The 22,237-nt window shown below is 39.6% G+C and overlaps 1 protein-coding gene across 2 annotated transcripts in view; it reads left to right on the top strand.

Moving 5' to 3' along the window:
- grapa (GRB2 related adaptor protein a) overlaps positions 1–20,250 on the top strand; it is a 34,809-nt gene extending 14,559 nt beyond the window's left edge. For both annotated transcript variants that reach the window (XM_031756454.2, XM_039611624.1), the window contains exons 4-5: positions 6,643–6,811; positions 18,865–20,250. In XM_031756454.2, the coding sequence (XP_031612314.1) occupies positions 6,643–6,811; positions 18,865–19,050 (355 nt within the window). In that variant the 3' untranslated portion in view covers positions 19,051–20,250. The remainder of the gene's footprint in view (positions 1–6,642; positions 6,812–18,864) is intronic.
- Positions 20,251–22,237: the final 1,987 nt, after the last annotated feature.

Here is a 22,237-nt window from a genome sequence, read left to right as displayed (position 1 = left end):
GTCGGAGCCAGGGCTCGAACCGGTAACCTTCCGATTACAAGGCGAACTCCCAACTCTTGAGCCACGATCGCCACATGTAAGTATAAATCCAACATTTTAATATGCCACGTTCAAAATCACCTCAATCACATTTCTTTCCATTGTGATGCTCAGTTTGCACTTTAGCAGGAATCCATGTCTGCATATCTAAATGCACTGAGCTGCTGCCACATGATTGGCTGTTTGTTAAATTAATGAGCAGAGGTGGGGAAACAACAAAGTACAAATACTTTGTTACTGTACTTCAGTAGAGTTTTCAGGTATCGTTACTTGAGTATTTATTTTTCTGACAATTTTTTAGTTTTACTCTCTACATTTTTAAACTAATATCTGTACTTTCTACTCCCTACGTTTTAAAAACAGGCTTTTTACTTTTGGTTTAACACATTTGAGGGGAGTTATTATCACTGCCTTCAAACATCAAACCGATTTGAGGCTAAACACTAATGCACGAAAGGCAATCCTATTCATGTGTCAAGAAGCAAACTGTTTGTGTGCAGTTTGTCACACAGTGTGTTGCTAACTAAAGGTCGAGCTGCTGTATTTAACAAGGAGAGAAAAGAAAGAGAACTAACCTTACTTAGAGATGGAGAAAGATAAGAAAGACAGGACAGGAGAGGAGGAAGAGAGGTTAGATGTAAAGGTAAAGACTGCTCAGTGGCGCTTCATAAACCTCATGTTTTTAAATCATATATTGTGCCTGTACATGTGACAATATGTTTTTTCCATGTTGTGAAACGTGCTGCAAAAAAACAACAAAAAAACCTGAGGTAAACTAACTGTTATTTAAAGGCTGCATGAAAATACCCTGCAGGTTTGTGCAGGATAAATAATGTGGTTGATTTAAAGTAAAGCACTGTGTTGGGCTGGTGCACAGTGGCTGTGGTTCTCATGGTCAGAGTTAGGTTACATGGGTGTAGCAGAGATGAATTTTAAGTTAAGCTGATGATGCTTAGATCTGCTGACTGAATGCCACCTTCATACTGACTTTATCCTGTCTCATATAAAGACGGCATAAACAGTAAACTATCTGTACTTCCACTTAAGTACAGAATGTCTGTACTTTTGCCACCTCTGTTGAATAGATGTATTAATAAAGTTACTAATAAAGTAACTGGTGATTGTATGTGTGGTGCATGACACAATAATGTTTGTTCTGTGAAATTCTCCTTTAAGTTGTTTACGTGCAGTATGTATGTGATAGACATATTTGGTCAAGAGTTGTTTCCACAGCCAACATGACTGAGACCAGGAAAACATATGGTCTCTGTCACATGCCAAAGACTGCAGCCTGGTTATGAGATAGAGAGAGGATATTGTGTTCAAGACCAAGTAAGAGTTTTTCTCGTAAATTTTCAGTAGAAAGTCAGGTTTTCATAGCCTAATCCATAACTCATACTGGCACAGTTTAATACCACAGTTCAGTGACCAAAACACATCAGAGAGAGACAGGAACATAAACACGGGGAAGAGAGAAAGAGGCAAAGCAAGAGCAGTGTCAGGAAAGGACAGGACTTTATATTTCCTGTTGTGTTTTCTCAGGGTGAAACAAGACCATCCTGTATCGTGAGATAGAGGCTCCAGAGGGTCTCCTCCTCCTTATTTATGTATTCATTTTTTTCTCATTTTAATTAATCCAAACTCGCTCTGTCTCTCACTCCCTCTCAAGGCGTTAGTCTGAGTTTACTCTGAGAAAAAGCAGATACCAAAAGTTATATTAAATATCAAATTTTCCCCCAAATTCCAAACACTAAAGATTTTCAATCATAACATAAATGTACGACAAAAAAGCTTGAACTCAAGAAATCACAGAGCATCGTAAAAGTCTCATTACTTAAGAATTTTAAAATGTTATTGAAGTTAAAGTGAACAAAGTTAATGAAAAATGAAAACATGACATAAATCTGTAAATCTGTCGACAGCATCATCACAGTGGTGTCATTTGAGCTTTCTGCTTAAAGAGGCCTGCTTGTCCGAGACTTTGCCTGTGACCAACATGACTCATTCAGCAGAAGTGCTTGCTGACAGTTTCTGTCACCTTCGGATGGCAAGTCCTGCTGTTTTTAATTATTCATGTAGAAGGTCAAAACAAAAAAGGAAGCCAAAAAAAGAATGCACATTTAACGAACATATCCAAAATGAGGAAAGCATCATTAGTATTGCCCAACTGCTGTTAAGCATAGCATGGAATTTTTAGCGCTGCTTTTCCAACAATCCTGGTTTTATTTTGAATGCTTGCGCTGTTCCACTTTGCACACAGACAAAAAAAATTAAAAGTAAACACTCAGTTTTAACTTGATTTTAAACAATTGATTGAAGTCAAGGGTAGGAGCTCTTTTCCAAAGTTTCAGGTGGACGCGAATGACTTAAATATACAGTAGAAATATTCAGCCCACTCAAGTCAACACAGTTTCGATTAAAGTGCCTCCACCAAACATATTTTATCATTCCTCCCCTTCTCCGCTTCATCACATCTCTCGCTCTGCACCCTCAGAGCACAGACCGTCACACTTCCTTCCTATCTCCTCAGCCATCTATCAAAACTGGCTATGCTTTATTAATGCCACAAGCGGTTTGAACCCCCCCCTCCCTCACTCATTGACATGCCTGGTTGACATGCAAGGACGCTCCTTTAAAACGTGCACACACTGATGGTCAAAATGTGTGTGCATGGTGGCCTACATCGCATGTAATACGGCAGACGGTTATGCACGCTAGCTGGCACAAAAACATGATGTAATCAGCAATTTGCATCACGTGGGCTCACAAACACACACGCACACAGAGTTAAAAACTGTCGGCCGGAGGTGTTAGTGTGACTGTGTGAAGTAGTCCAGACATCTGCAGCGGTTTAGAAACTGAACAGCAGATTAGACAAGGGGGCTGGCAGAATGAGAGAGACAGCAAGAACAAGGAAGTGAGAGTAGATTGATGGGGGAAGTTGAGAGAAAGATGGTCGGACGACCTTTGAGCACCCACAGTAGCGCTGGCGCAGAGCAAAAGTTTGAAATTTAACTGCTGTCCTCATCTACAGTATATCTGACTCTGAGTTCTATCTCTAAATCTATTTCATTTTCTGTCTTTCAATCTTTCTCACTCTCATTCTTTCTTAGATTCTTGTTCTCGTTCTCATTTCCTTTAACTCGGAAACAGAGCATAATCTCTCCATCGCTGTGGGCCTTAATTACACTGGATCAGAGAGATGAGAGGGCACTTGGAGAGACTGCTTTGTGTATGTGTGTGTGCGAGAGAGCGATCCAGCTGAGACAGATGCTGTCTGCGTTCTTACAGCAAACTGCTTCTCTGCTGTCTCTACTTCACCATCATAATTAATAAAACCATCAGTATGACATCGTCGAATATTGTTACAGCTACATTACTCATGCATTCAAGTATTTAACTCTAGATTATGGTTTATTTAAGTCTGAATAAGGTGTGATGCCATTGTGATAAAGCAAAAAAATAGTATTTAAATACTTTTTAAGGCTAGTTGTGTCATGATTTGTGCTCAAAGTAGGTCTCAAACTGTGTTATTATTACTTTTACCTCTTTCCTGATACTGATGTGTGGTTGTGTCTTGCATGGCAGGGTAAATTTAGCATCAAGCGTGGTTTAATATTCAGCCAGTATTTAGCTAGTTTCTGGTCACTTGCATAGGCACTTTTTTCTGGTGGGGGAGGGGCTGGGCATGTCAAACATTATTGATAGATGCCAGTTTCACATTAATATTCCAAAGCTGAACTGAAATGAGTTTTGTTTTTTTGTTTTCTATTGATTTCTTATTCCTGGAAATACATTTTTTTTTTAAATTTCCTGAAAATAAATTGTCTCCTTCAAATTTCAAATGACCACTGAGAAGGGTGTAGAGGGTGCAGAATAACTTCAAATATGACCTTATTCTCTTCTTTTCTTCCATCTGTTTTATGTGTTTAATTGTGCTTTACATTATTGTGAATCCCCTCGAGGGAAAGTCCGTGTTGAGCTCACATCCTGTTTTAAAATCTTCTCGTCTCTGTTCACCTCTAACAGCACCCCTTACTTATTTTGACTTCGTTATCCAGCAGGGGCTTATTGTGTGATTTGCTCCCTCAGACAAGCAGTTGCTGCACAGTTGCACAGCTGGTGGCAGTTACAGAGCCCCACCAGTAGGGTGCAGCAGAGGGCGCCAGACACCTTGGGAGATAATTGGGGCCGATGAAGATTACTCAGACAGAAGACCACAGTTTTGTGCTTTGTGCGTGTGTGTGTGTGTGTGTGTGTGTGTGTGTGTGTGTGTGTGTGTGTGTGTGAAGCTGAATTAAGAGAGGCAATGGACACAAAGTGAGATAAAGAGAGAAAAGTTAGAAAGAATTGAGATTAAGAGGTGATTGCCTGCACTGACAGCAATGATATGGCAACAAAAATATGACAATAATAAAAAGAAAATTGTGGCCTTTAAGTAACAATTCATGGAATTACCACCCCAGCATTGGTCTAGGAACACTACAGCTTAAAACACAGCGTTTGTGTGTTGCCAGAGGGGCACAGACAGATCTGTTTGTAAGAGTCACCGAAATTAAATGTAATTAAGACCTGATTAAGCATTAATTCAAGGTGAAGTTGTGTTTGTAGCTTCTGGCTGTTCGGAAATTTTCCTCAGAGTTTATTCACCAAACCTCAAACCCTCGCACAGGGTACCAAAATAGCTGAAGCCAGCCAGACCTGTGGGCAAAATAAAAGCAAAAAGAAAAGGACTTACGGAGCTGTTAGTCATACAGAATGAGTTAATATTACATGCTGCTAGGCTGTCATTTTAGAAAGACATATTTGATTAATTTAATATTCCTGCAAAATAAAATCCTCAGTTTTGGGAGTCAGATCGTGAGAGGAGAGAAACAAGGACACACAGGCTGGAAAAAAAGAGAAGGCAGAGAAAGAAGGGCAGGGTGGAGGTGTAGCTGAATGCCATCCAGTCATAAGGGAGCCAGCTCTGCTTGTTCACAGGAGCACAGTGTCTGAATAGAGAAAGGAATTCTGGGTGAAAAAAAGCCGATGCTCATTTACTTTCCGCGAGCCTGGAGCACAGCCAATCAGACGCGATTCAGAAGGAGCCGAGCAAGGTTAAACCACAAATCCCCTCAAAAAGAGATCCCACATTGTGCTTATTCGCTTATTAGGATGCATCGTTCAATGGCGGTATTTCCATCCACACCGATGACGTTGCGCTAGAAGAGAAACGGGAGAGAGAATGTTGGCTCTCTCTTTAACCACCGACGTGATATTTTAGCAATCATTAACATAACATTAACACACACACCTACTCTGTGATGTGTTTAGAAATATGGGGGTGTTGGACTGATTTCCGCTGCATGTTAGATGCGGTTATGTAACCATGTAATCATGGTGAGATGTCCAGATTTCTAAAGATAAGCTGGCAAGTTACTTAGCAACCACCGCAGACCAGGACAGGGGGAGCAGGTATGATTGTCAATGAATGCTGGCCAAACTCTTCTAATTATAACAAGGCAAAGCTCTTCAACACCTAGGCTATTTTTGTTCGTTCCACTTATGGCTTTATTTTATTATTATTTTTCATTTGCTTTGCTTGGCTTTTATCAGAATCTGTCTAAAAATGTTGCTGATTTTGTGCTACAAAGCTTCTAAACCACATTTATTTAAATTTAAAGGGTATTGGGTTTGTTTGACATGAGACCCACAGAGCTGTCCGTGAAAATGTCATTGTCTGCTTTTATAAGTTCTGAGAAACTGACTGCGTTAGATATTTCCTCACTAGTTTGGGTTTCTCTTTGTAACAGCTTGTCTGTTTTCACATTATTTCAACAGATTTAAGTCAACCCAGGGTCCTGGGTTTGGACTCGGGCACAGCTTCCGGCTCAAAATGAAAAACACACCAGGTTAATTCTGCCTGTGCGAGGACACGGCGCTCTTACGGAAGAGACTTGTAATCTCAAGCGTTTCTCTTGCTGGCTAAATAAAGGCTGACCAAAAATAAAACTTCAATAAGTACAATAACAAGCAAAGGTCACTCCACTGATTTTGGAGGCAAATTGAAATGCACTAAATCCATTGTCCAATCAGCAGCTGACATCTGGGAGAAGGCTTTGCAGGCTAAACATTAAGAGTATTAAGAAATAGGTGGTCCAGATGTACTGTAAGACAAAGACAGTTAACAAGTCACTGTTTTGTTTCCGAATTATTTCTGAGAGGAAACGACCTGTGTTGTTGCATATATGTATATAATTTGTCCCATATAAACAGCAGTAAATATTCAAACTTTTAATGAGATTTGGGAATTTTACCTAATGTGTGTTTCATAGATTTTCCATACATTTTAAACCAATAAAGGGAAACTGGCTGTGACTGTGGTTCTCAGTGTTGTGAGCATGGAGCCACTGCAGGGTGGTGTTGTGGATGACCAGGGGAGGAAGAAATGAGCAAAATTACGATTTATCAAGAGGAACAAAATAAGGATTTTCTGATGCTTTTGTGTTTTTTATTGTAAGTTAACAAAATGGCAAACTTGTTAACTTGCGAGGAAGCACATATCCTCATAGATACTCAGTTTTATGATTGTTTCCGTCTCTTTGTTTACCTGCTTTGCAGTTATGGAGATCATGTTCAGCATTTCAAGGTACTGCAGGATCGCTGTAGTCAGTACTACGTGTGGGACGAGGCGTTCTCCTCTCTGAACGAGCTGGTGGACTTCTACCATAGCAACAGCATCGCCAAGGAGAGGACGGTCTTTCTGAGAGACCCCGAGCACTTCGCCAGGGTGAGTTTCTTTTGATTTCATGGTTTTCTTAAAGCAATTTAAAATAACATTTAAGAGGGTAAGCTTTGACCTGTTTTCTGTTGGTCATATTAAACAACAAGTAAACCCTCTAAACTGATCTAATCAATCAGTTTCAGCTCATCTGCTCATTGTAGATCTCCTTCTATGGTCATTTCAGGTGAGATAAGGAGGTGTAGCTTGCTAGCACTGGATTCTGTTTGTGAAAGCCAGGTGAGGAGCTACCAATCAGATTAAACTGTGCTTTAAGGGAGGGGTGGCCTTAAAGAGGCAGGAGCTAAAACTGTGACTAATGCAAATCTGTACCAGGGGAGTCCTAGGAAAAAATATAGAAGTAAAAATGTAGACAAAAGTCTCCCTTTAAACAGTTTTTAAAAGCAACCTGAATAAAAGTTATTTAAAATTTAATATATTAAATTTTAAAAAAATTAAATGTACCTAAATCACCTAAATCCTCATGTTTTTAAAAAAAAATCCCTATACATTTTTTAATCCCATTATCCTTATGAATGTCCTCACCAAACCATTTAAAACACATCTGTTCTTGCTGTCATCTGTCTCTGTCTCGTTCCTCTTCCCTCCGCCGTACTCCCATACATCATGTTAACTATCAGGCGAGACACAGTAAATTATCCGGTGCTTATCAAATCAGTATGCCTGGACAAACATAACAAGCTGAGTATTCATTTTTCATTTGACTTGAAGGCATAACCTGTCAATCTAATGCAGCTGATAACTATGGGAAAAACTCCATATGTGGAATTTCTGGAGCTGCGACTGTGTCGGCGGGGTTTGACGTAGAGGTGCAGCTTGTAATGAAACATCACAGAGCAGCCGCCAGTTTGGAGCAAAACCAAATCAGTCATCTTAGACAGCGTGCCAGACGGACTGAGCACAGCAGTGTTAAAGAAAACTGATTTTCTAAAGGGCAATTATACGCATTAGTCATGAGGTAGCTACATATCATATTTGGGCATATTATTACTTTACTCCATAATTCAATCGCCCAATCAGTCTTAGGTGGATCACACTCTATGTAGAGTGTGATATATACAGATATGTAGACTCCAAAAGACTGCACACAGTAGTAATATACTACAGCTGTAAACCAGAAGCATAGCTCAAGCATTAGTAGTAGTTAATTTGATTTTTAGTACGAGAAATGACAGTTAGTTCTCGAGAAGGCGTCATCATGGGAAAAGCTGCTGTTGTTGTTGTCATTATGTAGACAAGCTCGTATTGCACAGTAACTACTTCTGGGAGCGGCAGGCGGTGCCGCACCCGCAGGCAAACCCAGTTGCACCGAAGGGATTTGATCCACAGCGATCCCGACGTGACAGCGTGTTTGTGTCACTGTAACACAAACCACAAGCTAATACTTCATATAACATCATATTCACTTCTGTGGTTTCAGCCCCAAGATTTGACCTCGATTCATCGGGGAACAGAACGATCAATGATGTGCAGTCATCTGCCAGCTTTAGCTGCCACATGGAGATCATGTTTCATTTACTACACTGACAATACTTCTAATTCTCAAAATGAAACCGAGGAATGTCTAGCATTGCTGGATGCTGGATGTGTGGTTTTTGGCTTAAGTCGTTCTTTTAGTCAGCCTCCTGTCTTCATGGTTTGCTGGTGTTACTTACATGGTTTGTGCAAAATTATGTTACACAAAAAGTCCTGCAAAATGCATAACATGTAACTCACTCTGACTTCTGAATGGAGTCTGGTATTTTACAATCATACGAAGCATAGAAGAAGCCAAAGGCATAAACCCAATGTGCCCTGGATGAATTTCTCAGCTGGATTTTTAGCACAGACTTCCTTACTTATTCCAGCTAGGGAGCCGTAACATCATAAGAGTAATATCAGCGCAGTGTAATTTCCAGATCCTGTATATTTAAAATAAAAGGGTCACATTCAAGATGGGCTTGATCTTAAGTAATATACATGAGCACTTTCCACTTTTCTCATTTTGGGCTCGCTTCGAGTCGAGGATTAACAGAATGTGACAGGGTAAACTTTGCTCACATCACTCATTGAAATGAATCTCATCATCTGTGGTTACTTAGCCCACAGCTCAACTGAGTATCAGTTAAGAATCAGTGCTTCAGATGGCCTACAGATGATGTTGAAGTTTGGATCGTTTTACCTCAAGAAGTTGGATTTTTCAGTTATCAGACACTCACTGCATGTTTTCTTTTGATTATAGATGATAGTGGTGATAAAGGTTTAACTGTGGGGTGCAGTTTTTATGTTAGAAAATGCAATAGCTCCCTCGTACTCTGTGTTTACAGTACATGCACAAAGTATGCAAACTTAATTGGTTTATTAAATACGGGTTGCATGCCAAAATTTAAACTCATTAAGGCAGGCCAGGTTCTTCCAGTGGTAAATAATTGAAAAAAAGTTAAGACTTTCATTTCAAACATGCCATTAAATAGCCTGTGAAAAATTAATATAAATAAATAAAAATTGAAAAGAAAGTGGCAGAAGTTGGTTTGGACGAAAACATGCTAAACCTGATTAAGTTCCAAATGTTTTCTTTATTGACTTTACAATGTTTTTAATACCCCAAAAAGGAAGACATGATCCTAAAGCAACTCTGGAGCAGCTTAGAATTACATCCAAGCTTCGTCCTTAATGCTGCCATCTGTTTTCAAAGCACCCTTGCAGATGGGATCTGTTTGCGACCACTGCTTTCACTGCCTCGCTTCAGTTCGCCTTTGAATTCAAACCTTAGGCCTAACAATCAGCTCTGTGAAGTGCCGAAAAAGAAGCAGAGAGGCGCTGACATCCGCGGTGGTGGCCTGCAGATAGCCAGTCACTGCTGCTCTGTGGTGTTTTGCAGATGATCAGAGAAGAAGTGATGTTAGTGGCCAATGAGTCAGTGCTGTTATTACAACTAAAGCGAGGCAGGGAATAAACAGGCACACATGCACGAGTGTATTTCAGGCAAGGTAGCAGCACATTGTAGTTCTCGCCCTCCTTTCTCTACGTTCCTTTTATGTTCTGCTTGAAGTAATAATAGCATCCTTACTGATCCAACCCGGAGCAGAACGCCTGCAGTAATATACTTTATGTCACCACAAAAAGAGAAAAAAAGATTATTAGCCTTAACCCAAAGTAAAACCACCAGAATCGTCACTAAATTATTTTAAACCAACTTTAAAAAAAATTAAATGTCTATTTACTAAAGAATAAATAACACCTTTGCACTTATAATTTACAGAATTGACACTAAAATGCACTGACTTCTGTGTAAAAGGTAACTCAGACTTAGTGCCTTAGCTATACGAGGGTTAACTGAGCTCATGTGCATGGCCACCCCTCCAAATGTGGAGCCGATGTGGATGAGGGGACTCGCCCAGTACTAACTACCTCAAAATCATCCAGGTGTCTGCCATGCTTACTCCGATATCAAGAAACCTGAGTGTCCTATCAGTCCCACATGCTAACGGTAGCTCCGCTATTGATCCTGGCTCTTGTTAACAAGGCTTTAGTTGCCTGGACAGCAGGCTCCAAGGAAAGATTGTTTTAATAGGCTAGGGTAACCTGTAAGGGCTATTTGCACTGATAAAGAATAATACTTAGACTTCTGCCTTTACTGTTTCACAAAACTTTAAAAAGTGGATGTCCACAAGTTGGACTTTAATTGTGGGGCATTTTATTAAAGACATTTAGCAAGAGCAACTAACATCACCCAACAGGAAAGCAGCTGGGCATTCAGTGGAAATATGTAAACCAAAAACCTTCTGAATGAACCATTTAACACGGAAAAAATTAGCAGATAAAAAGCCAAAATTTACAAAATGTAAGCATATCTGAGTCGTGAAGATGATGCATTTGATCGTTGTGATGATGTGCTTTTGGAGTAGCTGCTTCTAGATTGACACTTTTCATCAAATTTCTTAAAGCAAGAAAAAGTACAGTTGATCTTACTTGCTTAGAGAGGGTTTGCAGAGCAGGCAGGCTGGTGTTGTAGTTCGCCTCGTGGAATGGGAAACCTTCAGTGGATTTTTTTTTCATCCTAAAAAAAATTGAGCTCCTGATTAGTTGCATCATGGCTCGTCATAAAACCGTTCAGAGCGTGCTCCAAATCACTGGGGATGATGCGCAGTGCATTCGTCTCTCTGTGCAAATGCAGCTGGAGCAGGTGTGAAGTGATGAATTTAGCTTTAGGCAGTTATGGTGGTACTTAAACGGAAGATGGCTACAGCCATCCCGCGGGAGACTAATAAACTGTGTGAGCTAAATACTGTGATAATTGAATTCTCTTTAATGCGAGTGAATAGCACATGGAAACAACACCAGGTTTTGTTTCTGAATATTTCAGTTTTCTGAAAATTTCTCATGCTCATGCACAGGAAGCTTAAGGCTACACCAACGACACCACCACAGAGGAGGTGGTGTTATGTTATGACTTCTGGCTTTGTGGTTTGGGCATAAATAGCACAAAAAGGATGACTGTCCTCTCTCCATCTGCTCAAACGGCTCATTCAAAAACACACTTTTGGATCCACTTGTGTGCAGTGACTTCTGACAAACTCAAGCTGAAGTGGAATACGAACACAGGAGAAACAAAACTAGGACAGTTGCTGCATTCTTGTATTCTTTTATTGGCACATACTGCTAGAAAACAGCCTGGAGGCTTTAACAAGATGTTTATGGTTGTTAATTTCATTGCTTTTTACACCCCATTTATTCTGTCTCATATTTTACTATGATGACACAGGCAATTTGCCCTGAATTCTCAATGAATATGCAGGTATTAGAGGTCAGCTGTGACTCTTCTGTTACTTTTAAGAATATGGTTAAACTTAAGAAATAATAGGGCTTATGGAAACCGCCACTGTTCACCAAGCGTCTATCTAAGCATTAGTAGAGCAGCATTACTTTCATGATCAGTGGAGTTTCTACATATTGTACATTTAAGGATCTGTAAAAGCACTTTAAGCTCATCCTAAGCCTAACTCTTCTTACCCTTCCACCATCAATCTTTTGCATGTAAAGCAAATGTGTTAATCACAACGCCACAGAGCCACCCCATTTAAGGAAATTAAGAAAATTGTTCTTTAAAAACAAAAGAAGCAAATGTAAAATTCCCCATAGTTTTGAAAATGCATCTACAAGTTCTAATTTAATGGTTCAACACCCAAAAGAAATTCAATTTACAGTGATGGACGTGATTAAAGTCGTTGCCGATTCATTTACTCATGATTGATTATTTCAGTTCTTATCTTCAGGCCACTTCCACTCTGCTATCAGCATTTAGCAGGACCTTCAATATGACTTAAAGTGTATTTTAAACTTGCTCACATACGTGCAGTAGAATAAAAAAAGAAAACACAAAAACTCTACATTATCACTACATATGGCTTTTGTGGTCCTCGAGTACCATAAAAGACTATTTCTGTTTTACCAAATAATGTTTTTTTTTATTATTTTTAATTTTGTTTTTTCTTTCATTTGGTTCTGTTTAATTTCCTGGTTCTATGATATTATATCATATCTGTTCCATTCATCAGTGACATGAGTCCCAGGCACAGAACCAAATTCTGATTGTCTTTATATTACGCAGCATCATTAGTCTCAGGTCAGAAAGTTGCCCCATCAGAAGCAAGCTTATTAAGGGTCCACTAGGACAGTGTTATGTAATTATCTTCCTGAAACACTTGATAATAAAATAACAATAATAATATATATAAAATGTGGCGTGTGATGGTGACATATATGGCTAACCTTAAAAATACAGTCACTTATTTTTTAACGTATGTAATAGAAAAATATGTTGTACTCATATGACTATTGAACATTTGTACATGTATATTTTCTCCTCCTTCACCACTGCTCTCTCTTCTCCCTCATTTCCACTTCATCGTCTTCCTCCTCACATCGAACCTCATCTCCTGAACTGAAGTCAGGGCTCTAATGGAAACATGCTCATTTATTCCCAATACTGTCAAAAATTTCAGAAGATTAGACATGCAAGACATTCAAAGAAGTTGTCAAAAAAGATTACACAAGCTCTTTTTTTTGCAAGTTTCTTAGATTACCATGACTTGGATGACTGAGAACCTTTATGGATATTAGCTAGGCTTATGTGTCCTAAAAATCACACTTACCCTCTAATAAAAAGTTTAACTACATTAATTACAAAGTTTAATTACATTTAATTACTCACATCGCAAGTTTATTTGTTAAGTGTCTGAGCCCAACAATGTTATATCCACTTCAAAGACATTTTAACAGCAGCTAACAGAGGCTAACAGAGGCTAACAGTAGCTAACAGAGGCTAACAGAAACTAATAGAGACTAAGACCTCTACTGTGAGCCAAAACAGCAGAGGCTAGCTGGGGCAAACACAGAAACGTTCAGGATATCACTAACACTGGCCAACAACAGCTAACACAGGCTAACAGTAGCTAATAGAGGCTAACAGTAGCTAATAGAGACTAAGAGCTCTACTGTGAGCCAAAACAGCAGAGGCTAGCTGGGGCAAACACAGAAAAGTTCATGATATCAACAACTCACCTCAGTATTGCTTTCATCAGACAGAAGTGAGTTTCATTCACTTATCAGACTCTTTTCAAAATGTTTTACAGCCTCCTCCAGAGTAAACAGACGTAGACACCAGCAGACAGCCTATGCTCACTACAGATAAATGGCTCCAAGAGTTGTTTATCCTATAGTGGCCACCTTAGCTAGGATTATGCACTGGAATTAGGAAGAGTAAGAAAACAAACTTCCGCTGGCTGCAGTCTACAGACATCTAGACATCTTTTACACACTGTACCTTTAAGACATGACAAATTAATTCTATATCCATTGCTGGGGAGTTTCACCCACATACAGCAACAGTGTGACTTTGTTTTGGGAAAAAATAAGTGAAAATAACTACAGTGAAGTGTCAGCTGCTGGTCATATACAGTATCCCTGTATCGTTCCGTGTTTAGCACACTGGCTGTGATGTTGTTGCCCTGTAGGTCACTTTGAATCTGAATCACATCATGCCCCAGAGCCAAAGGTGCCGTGCTTTCCTTACATGGCTATGCAGCCTTTCTGTCTTTCCACACGAGATCACAGCAGCTTAGTCAGTTCTTTATGTCTCCATATGTGTTTACTGTTTTAATTTGAGCTTTAAGGTGTATTTTCTGTGCCTTTCTGTTGCGAGCTTTACTTAAAAATATTTCTACAGCCTTTCTATTGCATTACAATTTAGTCTGGAAGACGATCAAAGGTGGGGAAAAAAATGAGAGATGCAATCATGTAAACACCAGCCGATCATTTCTGCACTGGCTCCATCCGTATCCAGTTATCTTCAATTCACATCAGTGGGCTTGGTTTCCCAGTAGGTAGATGCACAGATTAAAAGTACACATGAAACATTGATATTAGCTTTGGACCCAACTGGCTTTTTCACCGTCAAGTTATATAAAATCACAGTCAGCTGGTCTTCGCGTCTGCGGGGTTGTGTCTTGGCCTTGGGCATCAACAAAGCTCCAACACCCAGTGTCTTCCACTGGCAGTGTTTGCACACGGTCCTACAACCCGCGCTTTACTTCTCTTGGAGAAAAGATTGTTTGATGAATGACTTAACCTGATTATGGCAAAACCATATTTAGAGCTTCTATTTGGGTTTTGATCATCAGAAGGACTCTTAAGCATCTCAGAGGTTCCACTGTGGACAGAATTGTGTGAGCTACAAAATCCTCTGTGCCATTTTTGGAGAAGAAAAAAACCCCCAAAGAAAATGCTAAATGAAAGAAATTTGCCCTAAAGACCAGTTAACCAGACAGCTCTATGGCAAACTGGCAGACAAACAGTCTGGCACTTTCTTGTGTATTTGCTCAGCAGCTCCCTTTCTTCTTTGTGAGCTTGATGTGCACGCTCGAAGCTTTGAAATATTAACAGTATTCAGTATCCACTTCTTCACAGCATCACTTCTTTTTTCTTTCATAAAAGAAATAAAAATACAAAGAAAAAAAACTGTTCAATCCCCCCCTTTAACCATTTAGATTATAAAGAAAGACGAGGTTATGAAAAGATTGTGTTCAGTGTTTCACGACGTTGCCTTAAGCTCATTAGCTTGCCTTCAAAATTCATTTGCTCTTACTTTTTGTGTTTGACTAAATGGGTCAGTTTCACAGACGTGAACCAAGTGTGCTGAGCACTCGTGAGTCCTTGGATCACGTTGCACCATGGTGGTTTTTTGTATGTGTGTGTGTGTGTTGACCCTCCTATTGTTTGGTTTGTCTTTCCAAACTAATTCCACATCAGCTCATTACATGGCTCTTGATAGCTTCTTATCTCAGCATGGCAGAATAGGAAATAATTCTCCTAACACATCCCTTAATATCCTCATGTCCTTGTGTTGCAAAGCCTTCCCTTTTACCCTGGAAAACTTGGACCTTGTGCAAAGGGCCAAACAAGCAGTATTGGAGGAATTTTCATTGGATTCTGTGCACAAGGGAACTAGCAAAAGCTGTACTGTCAGTGCTCTCTTAGGCGATGGAGTCAACCCTAATCACAAGGATACATGGATTGTATTTGTCTTTACAAGAGAGAACAAGAATGAAAGGGTTCTTCTTGTGCAACCCACACAAACTAGAAGTCTCGACTAGATCAGTGAAACAATAAACCATAAGACTGTGAGGATTTTATAGATTTGCAGGCCTGATGGATTCTGTCTGGGTCTCTTGATCCTAATCCCACTGTCTAGTTAGTGCTTGTACTTGTTTGTAAGTGTGTGCGTGTTTTGTGTGCCTGCTGCTACTTGGATGCCATTTTATTGGGCCTTACTCTAAGATAAAGCAGTCCACAATAATAAAGCCCGGAATTGCAACATAGATATCGACGCACCTACATATAAAAAACAATATTGGTATTCATTGCAGCCTCTCTGCTCCCTCGCAGTTCACATCACATCCACCTTCTTCTGTGGGAGCGCCAGTGACAGCCGGGTTAGTTAAGTTCGAGCCTCTCTCCTTAAAATAGCCACTTTTGTTCTGCCACTCTTAAACTGCTTTTACTTCACGAGTCAGCAGCGATCAGAGGAGATCGAAGGAGAAGAAAAACAGTACTTTTGTGAACTCAAAGAAAAACAGGAAGAGAGCAGAATCTGAGGGTTGAATTGAAAGCGGCTCCCCTTGCTCTGGATCGCCATCAAACATCACAGCGACACGCATTATTAGCATTGTTTGTTGTTGTTATTTTTAGTGGGCATGTGTGTTTATTACACTCATCATTCTGGACTTATAGCACCTCTCCGTTGCATACCCATCCCTCTGTGTTTCTCTTTTATGACCAAGAGAAACTAAAATCTACCATTTACTCGATTTAAATATCGGATAAAACCCAACGCTAAACAAGGCTTATGAGGAGAAGAGTGGCGCGAGGTGATTTTCATGCTTCACAAAGGTGCGCATAATGAGAATTTTATGCAAAGCACATGCTGTTCATCACCATAAAAGTGTCACAGCAATCTAAAATATCTTGCCTCATTGATATTTACCTTAAGCTGCTGTCAGGTAAGGACAGTCTGAGAATCGAAGGGTAAAGAAAGTGGAATGTGTCAGAATGGGAACTTTAAACCCAACAGGGCCAGATGAGTGGTGTGTCTGGAGTAAACAGCATGTTCTTTGTTTTTCTGTCTGTTAGCTCCTTTCTAACATCGCTGTGTGTCTGTACTCGCTCTCCCCTTGAAAATATGCCCTACACGCATGGTTTTCTTTACAGCTTCCATCAGTTTCTCAGTATCACAAGTCCTTGAAGCCCTCGAAACAAAACCAGCCACCTATTCATTTTCATCAGTTTCACCTTCAATTCACGGTCCTATCCCAGCTGTCATAGGACGAGAGAGGGAGTACACCTTGGACTGTACTCCAGTCTAACACAGGAACAACACTGAGAGACAAACAACAAGTCAACAAGTCACATCACATTCATGCATATGGCCAATTTAGCCATTTAACCTAATCCCATGCATGTCTTTGGACTGTGGGAGGAAGCTGAAGTACCAGAAGTAGTGAATGAGAGTTGTAGTGGAAAGTGCTATATAAGTATCTGTCCATTAGCATATGCTACTCTTGGACAGATCTAGTTGTTTCCCTGGTCCTGATAGTACTGTATCACCCCAATAAAGCACTTTGCTCTCAGACTGCAGGCTTACTTACGGTTTCTAGGATATTTAAAAGTAGAATGGGAAGCAGAGAATTCAGCTCCCAGATTGGATTCAGGATACAAAGCTCATAATCAGGGCTGGCTCAGGTACCCCTGAATCCTTACTTAGATACTCTGCAATAGGCCTAGGCTGATGGGGACTTCCCATGATGGACAGTGTTTCTTCTTCATTCAACTCTTTTTACTCTCTAGGTGCTTACACACTACTGTACATGTAATCATTAGTTATTATTAATCTCTCTTCTACGGGGTGATTCTTGTCCTGTCTCCCTCCCCTCAACCCCAGCCGGTCGTAGCAGATGGCTGTCCCTCCCTTAGCCTTCTTCTGGTGGAGGTTTCTCCTGTTAAAAGGGAGTTTTTCCTTCCTGCTGTCACCAAGTGCATGCTCTGTATGAATGTGTGAATACATAGACTGCTTTTTCATATTGACCAAGACTTATTTAATCTCTTTGGAGCTCGTATTCTTTTTCTTGTTTTGTTTGGCCTCCTGCTTCAAAGAAACTGCGCTCACTTTAAAAATTCACCGTCTAGATCGTGGCTGGTGAATTAAATAATACCTCTCAAAGCCTTTAGGAGATAAGACCAGCGAACCTTATTGACCAACATTCATTTTAAGTTCGTGTAGTGGAGAAATTTCCAAACTAGCCCTTCCAAGCTGTGTGCTCTATTTTTTTAAATGAGTATTCAGTGACTGGAAAAAAGTGCAAAATTATTTTATATGATTTCATATCATGATAATAAGCAGAAAACTCACTGGTATGTATAAATATTACTTGAACATAAAGAAAGCCATATTTTTGGGAGTCACTGATAAAAAAACAAAAGCAACCCAAAACTGGCTGTGATATTAAATCAGCATGAAAAATCTGTCTTTTGCAGGATATTAAGCTTCTTCAGTTGATTTGGTTTCTGCAGCCATCTAAACGTAGTGAGATAAATGTGTTAATAAATCTACAACCCCCTGATTTGACGAGTCACATATTTGACCGTCACATGCAAATAACACCAGGCTGCTACAGCGTAACCCCACTGAATACTACACACATTGCACCGGTGCGTTATGACTCATTTTATGTGGGAGATGTTGGATTACAGAAGCTTACTGCCTCCTTTCCAGCTTTTAAAAAAAAGAAAAGTAGCATTCATGTGCTTTGTTTCTGAAATACGCTATGGTGCAAATAGACAGTTCTGGATTGAAATGGTAAAAAAAAGCTTCATTGACATTTGACATGTGGTGTCTTTATATTGCGCAATGAAAAGGCCTCATCTCTCATTTTCTAATACAGGGATGTCAAACTCATTTTACATAGTGGGCCACATGAAGCCTACTTAAGCAAGGCGGTGAAACTTCCCTTTCTGTGACTATACAGAAGTTTAACTGCACATTTAATCCCAGTGATATTTTAATTTAAGAAAAAGAAGTTCAGTCATAATAGTTTGTTATATCAGTGAAAAACAAACAAAACCCAGTAATCTTCTACCTGTTTTTTAACAGAGGCTTCTGTAAACGGCAAATGTGTGGTTGAAGAAAAATATACGAAAAAATCTTTAAAAAATTCAGAATACAGAAATTCTTTCATTTTAAAATTTTGTGTAATTTTTGCATTTATACTTTATAATGGAGTCTTTGTTGGGCCAATTCTGGCTTTAAGGTTCACTTCCCCGGGCTACTATGTAAATCTTATAGAGCTCGATAGCTGTCTCCATCACAGGGGTGGGTTACTTTTAGTATTTTCTTTGATGCTATTAACTGGGTATTAACTTACTGTTGTGATGAAAATGTGTGATTAACTCTCTTATCTTTTCCTCCTCCCCTCCCTCCTGTTCCCTCTCTCCCTCCTGACCCACAGCGTTCCCATCACGCCCAAGCTGTCTTCGACTTCACCCCGCACCACCCGTCCCAGCTACGCTTCCTGCGTGGTGATGTCATTGAACTCATTGACTGCTCTGATTCGGTGCGCTGGAGGGGCCGTTGCCATGGACGCGTGGGCTACTTCCCTCCAGAGTACGTCCAGCCCATTTATCACTGCCAGTGACCTGACTTCGTGTCAAACAAGCGCACGGCCATTCCTTCGGGTTCACCGACGAGCCATCCTGAAAGACACTCACGCTGCTCCCCCGCTCTGCACTCGCCCGTCAACTTCCTGGAGCAAACGACGGAGCTACCACCGAACGACCCGTTCCCTAAACTGACTCCTCCTCCCCCCTGTGATGTCGCCCTTCAAATAAGCCTTTGCTACAGGCTCATCTGATCATCTGATCCCGAAGACTTCACTTTCTCCTCCGATCCAGACATGGACCTATACACTGTGGAGAACTCTCACATATATTCAAAGTCATACATATTCCCAGTTATAATCATTTATTACAGCTTACCAGCTCTAGTGCGGCCTAAATAAAAGTAACACACATAAACACTAAACTGAGGGGAAAAGTGTGTGGCCCGTGAAAACGTCTGAAGGAAGAGCAGGCTTGCTCTCTGGCTCATTTACTCCAGTATTTTGCCATCCTTTTCACCGGGAGCTGGGCAGAAAGACACAGAAAGTCATTGTGAGTGTGAACACTTAGAGGATACTGACACAGCAGATTCCTCTCTCACTGAGCTGGAGTGTGTGTGTGTGTGTGTGTGTGTGTGTGTGTGTGTGTGTGTGTGTGTGTGTGTGTGTGTGTGTGTGTGTGTGTGTGTGTGTGTGTGTGAGTGTGGGTCTGCACAGATGTAAAGCTGCAGTCTTTACATACATATATGCATGTTGCGTGAAGATGAGAGGGAGTGAGAACGAGTGGCTGTACGAGTTAGTGTTGATTGTATCTGTGTGCGCGTATATATATATATGTGTGTGTGTGTGTGTGTGCATGTGTGTGTGTGAGTGTGCTCAGTGGACCAGTGAAAGGAGTTACTGTGTTACAGTGTGACAGTAAGACGAACACTGCCCAGACATCGCTTTGTTAATACAAAAAAAGAAAAACGCGCTGCTTAAAATGTAACATGCTCAACTCAATTTACTGATCATTTGTTTGTTCTTGAGTATTTATTCTTATCCATGTGTGATCTTAAAGTACATATACTGCAAGTGAATTTAAACATCGTATTAAAGTTTTGCTTCTGTTGAAACTGTTGCAGTTGCTTAAGAGGAACAAATCTAATGTGACTGACGGCAAGAACTTGGATCGGTCTTCCTTATCCTGTAACGAAATCATTGAAATAAAGTGATACATTTACATCTTTGAGCCCTGAAGCTTGGACTTTATTTGGTATTTGCTGTATCTGCTTTTAGTGTGTATTTTACAATGATCTTGTGTTCTTTTTAATGAAAAGGTCACATGTGCAATAATTTGCTGTGATCTTGATCATTTTTGTTGGTGCTATTTCCCTTTTTTTAATAATCAGTTTTATCCTGAAGTTCCCTCTACCAAAGCCATTGGACTAGAGCACTGCTAATCTTACAATCCCCCACACCATTTAATGAGAGAACACATAGGACCAGTAGAAATGTAACTTACTTTACTTATTGTACTCTACACAGATTTAATGTACTTGTACTTTGAGTATTTCCATGTTATGCTACTTTCAGCTTTTACTTCACATTACTCCATATTTTGAATGCAATTATTGCACTTTGTTCCCAACACTATGTAATTTAAAGTTTTAGTTACTTATTATTTTGCAGATTAACTTCAGTTTTATAGCCCAAGCTGCTGAGCAATATACAGGCAATTAAAATCATCAACAGCTGCAACATTAAAGGGACATACATGTGAATAAATCAATAATTATAATCCAATAATATCATGTATATGATTCTGATTTTTTTTATTTCACATGACTTTAGTTATTAGGTAATTTGAACATGTTTGAATATGTAACCAGTGAATTATTAAGCCACTTAAGTAAAATTAAGTTTTTTCAACTATTTTTTTTCAGCTATCCATCAAAACATTAGGTTTAAATTCTGATGCAGTTCCACTTTTCACATAATACATCTGTAAGAGGACGCAGGGCCACATATGAGCTTGAAAACTGTGGTTTGTACACAAATTTTCTAAAAGTATTAGATATTAAATACTAAGCATTCTGATCCTCCCTGCTACCTCCAAGCACCATTCTTGATCTGCCCTGTGCCTCCACACTTAAAAGTTATGGAAATGCTCCTGGTCAAATAGAGTCCACTGTGAGTCTTTCTTCTTTTTAATGTCATTCCAGGGGCAATTTTTTTCATATGTACACAGCATATTTATCACAATTTCCATAAATTAAATTATATAATTATATTAAATTCAGATATTATTGATGATAATAATAATAATAATAATAATAATAATAATAATAATAATAATAATAATAATAATAATAATGATAATAATAAGGGCTGTCTCTCTGTTTGTTTGTTTCTTTGTCCATGAACTCCTCATAGACCATCAGGACCTGAGTAACCAAACTTGGCACACAGGTACATCTTGGGCCCCCGAAGGTCTGTATCTATGTCAGATTTAATAACACTGTCGTATTGCAAGAAAATATAATGACCCGCTTTTAACATATAAACAACATCTTTTTAAAAGTTTTCTCAGTCTGGTTAAGTACATCAGTTTGTTAACAGCATCAACAGGGAAAGCTACTATAGCATGCCCATCTACTACTTTTTCATGGATCTTAATACATTTTTGAGTGGACACTGAGCACAACTGGCAGATACAATAAAGCTTGATCTCTCTGATTAAACAAAAATTGGTATTATGATTGAGTGAATCAAACCCTGGTTAATAAAAGGAACTAAAAAAACACACACACTTTAGTTTTTCTTTGGGCTAGAATCACTTTAGACGTGTCTAAAACTCTCTTAAAGAGGAAAACATATCCATGTACATATCCACGCAACCTAAACACGCAATTCTAGTCAAGTTAAAAGAGTTGTTAATTGTCTTTTAGTTTGTATTTTATAAAAGTGTCAACAAAAATGTACATGTTACTTATGTGGTAATTAGAGTTTTACAACACCTGCTCATTTTATGGTCTTATTGTATCCTGTGCCAGGAGATGCCTCCCTGGTAATTCTGTCAACATAATAATAGATCTGTGCGATAACGCATCACGTCACCGATGTTAAGGACAGTTTTTGCGCTGACATTCGGCCGCCGTTATGTGAGGAATGCAGAGCGGCTTCTCTCACCACACTGCAATGTTTGACATGAAGCTGGTGAACTGGGTTACGTTCGACCGTTCCC

The sequence above is a fragment of the Oreochromis aureus genome, linkage group 4, assembly GCF_013358895.1.
Source record: "Oreochromis aureus strain Israel breed Guangdong linkage group 4, ZZ_aureus, whole genome shotgun sequence".
Taxonomy (NCBI): domain Eukaryota; kingdom Metazoa; phylum Chordata; class Actinopteri; order Cichliformes; family Cichlidae; genus Oreochromis; species Oreochromis aureus.
Note: the sequence above shows the minus strand (reverse complement) of the source record. Positions and strands in the feature narration are given on the sequence as shown.